General features: G+C 45.7%; 1 protein-coding gene across 1 annotated transcript; it reads right to left on the bottom strand.

Moving 5' to 3' along the window:
- Positions 1 to 1,801: 1,801 nt before the first annotated feature.
- On the bottom strand, positions 1,802 to 2,919 carry LOC126514747 (glyceraldehyde-3-phosphate dehydrogenase-like). Its single transcript, XM_050163879.1, has one exon. It carries the CDS (start codon positions 2,917 to 2,919, stop codon positions 1,918 to 1,920), a length of 1,002 nt encoding a protein of 333 aa, XP_050019836.1. The 3' UTR covers positions 1,802 to 1,917.
- Positions 2,920 to 3,184: the final 265 nt, after the last annotated feature.

Here is a 3,184-nt window from a genome sequence, read left to right as displayed (position 1 = left end):
TATTCAAACAGATTTATCTAGATATTTGTCTAGAACAAAAGTTGTAGCTGCAGCTCCTTGAACATTTAAGAATGAAATGGTTAAATTTATTGAATTTCTAAAGTCTGTGTTTTTTTTTATGTGATGTATTGAGCATATTCCTATAAAGAGAAAATAAACATACTTTTAGGAGTGTGGCAGTTTGCATGAGAAATAGCAGTGCATGGGCGCAAGTATGCTGATTCCCCAGTTAGTAGGGAAGTTCAGAGACTTGGAGAAAGTGTGCCTCTGGACTGAACCTTAAGAACTTGTCGCTGTGCGCCCACTTGCAGTTAACCAGATCTGCTTAGTGTTTGCAGTTGAACTTATGATCTCTCAGCCTCCTGCTCAAGTTGCCTGCTGACATCGTGGACTCTCCCTCTGGAACTGTAGGCCAAAATAAACTGTCCATAATTCATAAATGAATTACTTTGTCCTATAGTTTATCACAGTTTATTTTGGCCTAAAGTTTATCACAGCTACAGAAAAGTAACTAATTTAAGGAGTAGCAGAAAATGTCTTTAGGACTCAGGATTAATTAACCATTTTGGTAATGTCTTAGTTGGGAATTCTATTGATGTGAAGAGACACCATGACCACAGCAACTTATAAAGAAAAATGTTTAATTGGGTCTTTCCTACAATTCAAAGGTTCATTCCATTATAATTGTGAAAGGAAGCCTGGCACCCAGAAGGTGTATATGATGTTGGAGAGGCAGCCAAAAGTTCTATGTCTGGATCAGCAGGCAGCTAGAGTCAACCAGAAGAGACACTGGGCCTGGTTTCAATTTCTAAAGCCTCAATGCTCACCTCCAGTGACAACTTCCTCCAAAATGGCCACACTTACTCCAACAAGGCCACACCTCTTAATAGTGCCACTCCCTGTGGGCCTATAGGGGCCATTTTTTATTCAAACCACCACAGGCAAGTTGAATATGGAGAAAATCAGGCAACTTGCTTAGGTATGATTGGCACACCAAAACCCCTAATGCTTAAGTTCCAACTTGTCTTTGGTTCCTTAGGCTTGCACACTAACTGTGTCATGGAACTTTTATTAGGATGAACTAAACAAATATCTGTTCACTCCAGTGTAGGCACTGGCAATAGGTCAAAGAGATGATTCTACTGAAGTCAGTTTTTGGAAGCAGAGAGTAAATTGGGGTTTCTTACAGGAGTATGAGTATTAGTTACAGTTACATGGATTTCTCAAAGGCAGGTACATCACTGAAAGGAACAATCCCAGCTCAGGGAAGCTGCACCCCTGATATAACAATGACCAGACACCTATTACCAAGCATCCTGTTTTAAAATCGTATTTTACATCATAATAATGAGTCTTATCATTTTGTATGTGAAGATATCAAGGGCACTGAAAACTTAGGTGCATGCTCAAGGTCATACAACTAGACTTCTTGGGACAAGACACATCTGAATGGTTTATGGAGATCCGTTCTTTCAGGGGATTATTTTAAAATGGAACAATTCCCAGGCCCTAAAGCTCTGAGGTCATTGTTTTACTTTTGCTCCTGCCGCAAACTCCAGTGATATCTTCCCCCAAAGATGCTTGGTTGGCTCTTTCTTGATTTTGAGCTGTGGTGTTCTCTTTTCCTCTAAAGTTGGGAGTTAGAATAGCAAAAGATATGCTGGACTGTTCAGAACATAGAGTCAGTCCAGGGAACTTCTGCCTCTTTTTTTTTTTTGAGGGGTGCAATGAACTTTATTGATGGGGTTCAAGAGAGTAGGGCTCCCTAAGCCCCCTCTTGCTATTCTGGGGGTCTGGGATGGAAACTGTGAGGGAGATGCTCAGTGTCAAGGGTTAGTTAGGACAGGGACTGCTCAGCAGCCGAGGGCCTCTCTCTTGCTGTGTCCTTGCTGGCATGGGTGGTCCAGGGCGGGCTTCTTACTCCTTGGAGGCCATGTAGGCCATGAGGTCCACCACTCTGTTGCTGTAGCCGAATTCATTGTCGTACCAGGAAATGAGCTTTACAAAGTTGTCATTGAGAGCAATGCCAGTCCCAGCATCGAAGGTGGAAGAGTGGGAGTCACCGTTAAAGTCACAGGAGACAACCTGGTCCTCAGTGTAACCCAGGATGCCCTTTAGTGGGCCCTCGGATGCCTGCTTCACCACCTTCTTGATGTCGTCATACTTGGCAGCTTTCTCCAGGCAGCATGTCAGATCCACGACGGACACATTGGGGGCAGGAACGCGGAAGGCCATGCCTGTGAGCTTCCTGTTCAGCTCTGGGATGACTTTGCCCACAGCCTTGGCAGCGCCAGTGGATGCAGGGATGATGTTCTGGGCAGCGCCACGGCCGTCTCGCCACAGCTTCCCAGAGGGGCCATCCACAGTCTTCTGGGTGGCCGTGATGGCATGGACTGTGGTCATGAGTCCTTCCACGATGCCAAAGTTGTCATGGATGACCTTGGCCAAGGGGACTAAGCAGTTGGTGGTGCAGGAAGCATTGCTGACAATCTTGAGGGAATTGTCATACTTGTCATGGTTCACACCCATCACAAACATGGGGGCATCCACAGAAGGGGCGGAGATGACGACGCTTTTGGCCCCACCCTTCAAGTGAGCCCCAGCCTTCTCCATGGTGGTAAAGACACCGGTCGACTCCACAACATATTCGGCGCCGGCATCCCCCCATTTGATGTTGGCGGGATCTTGCTCCTGGAAGATGGTGATGGCCTTCCCGTTGAAGACAAGCTTCCCATTCTCAGCCTTAACTGTGCCTTTGAACTTGCCATGGGTGGAGTCATACTGGAACATGTAGACCATGTAGTTGAGGTCGATGAAAGGGTCATTGATGGCAACAATGTCCACTTTGCCAGAAGTGAAGGCTGCCCTGGTAACCAGGCGTTCAATACGGCCAAATCCGTTCACTCCGACCTTCACCATCATGTTTCTGGAACGAGGCTGGCACTGCACGAAAAGAAGCGGCTGTCTCTAGAACAGGGAGGAGCAGAGAGACAACTTCTGCCTTTTGGCTCAGCTCTCTTGTGATGTAATTTAGACTGAGCCATTATGACTTTTATTCACTCTTGAGTGAAGAATTGATAGGGAATGTCAACTATGTGGTGTCAGCAGTGGCAAATAATGACTTTCAAATTCTTGGTAATACCTGTGTTTATTTTGTACCCTAGTAAAGACACAAGGGACTGGC

The sequence above is a fragment of the Alexandromys fortis genome, unplaced genomic scaffold (assembly GCF_014885135.2).
Source record: "Alexandromys fortis isolate MF-2015 unplaced genomic scaffold, M_Fortis_MF-2015_v1.1 scaffold_125, whole genome shotgun sequence".
NCBI lineage: Eukaryota > Metazoa > Chordata > Mammalia > Rodentia > Cricetidae > Alexandromys > Alexandromys fortis.
This window is presented reverse-complemented; position numbering and strand designations above follow the sequence as displayed.

Bases quoted from the DNA above. Each gene is read 5' to 3' on its own strand.
- LOC126514747 (XM_050163879.1), bottom strand. From the start codon at position 2,919: ATGGTGAAGGTCGGAGTGAACGGATTTGGCCGTATTGAACGCCTGGTT.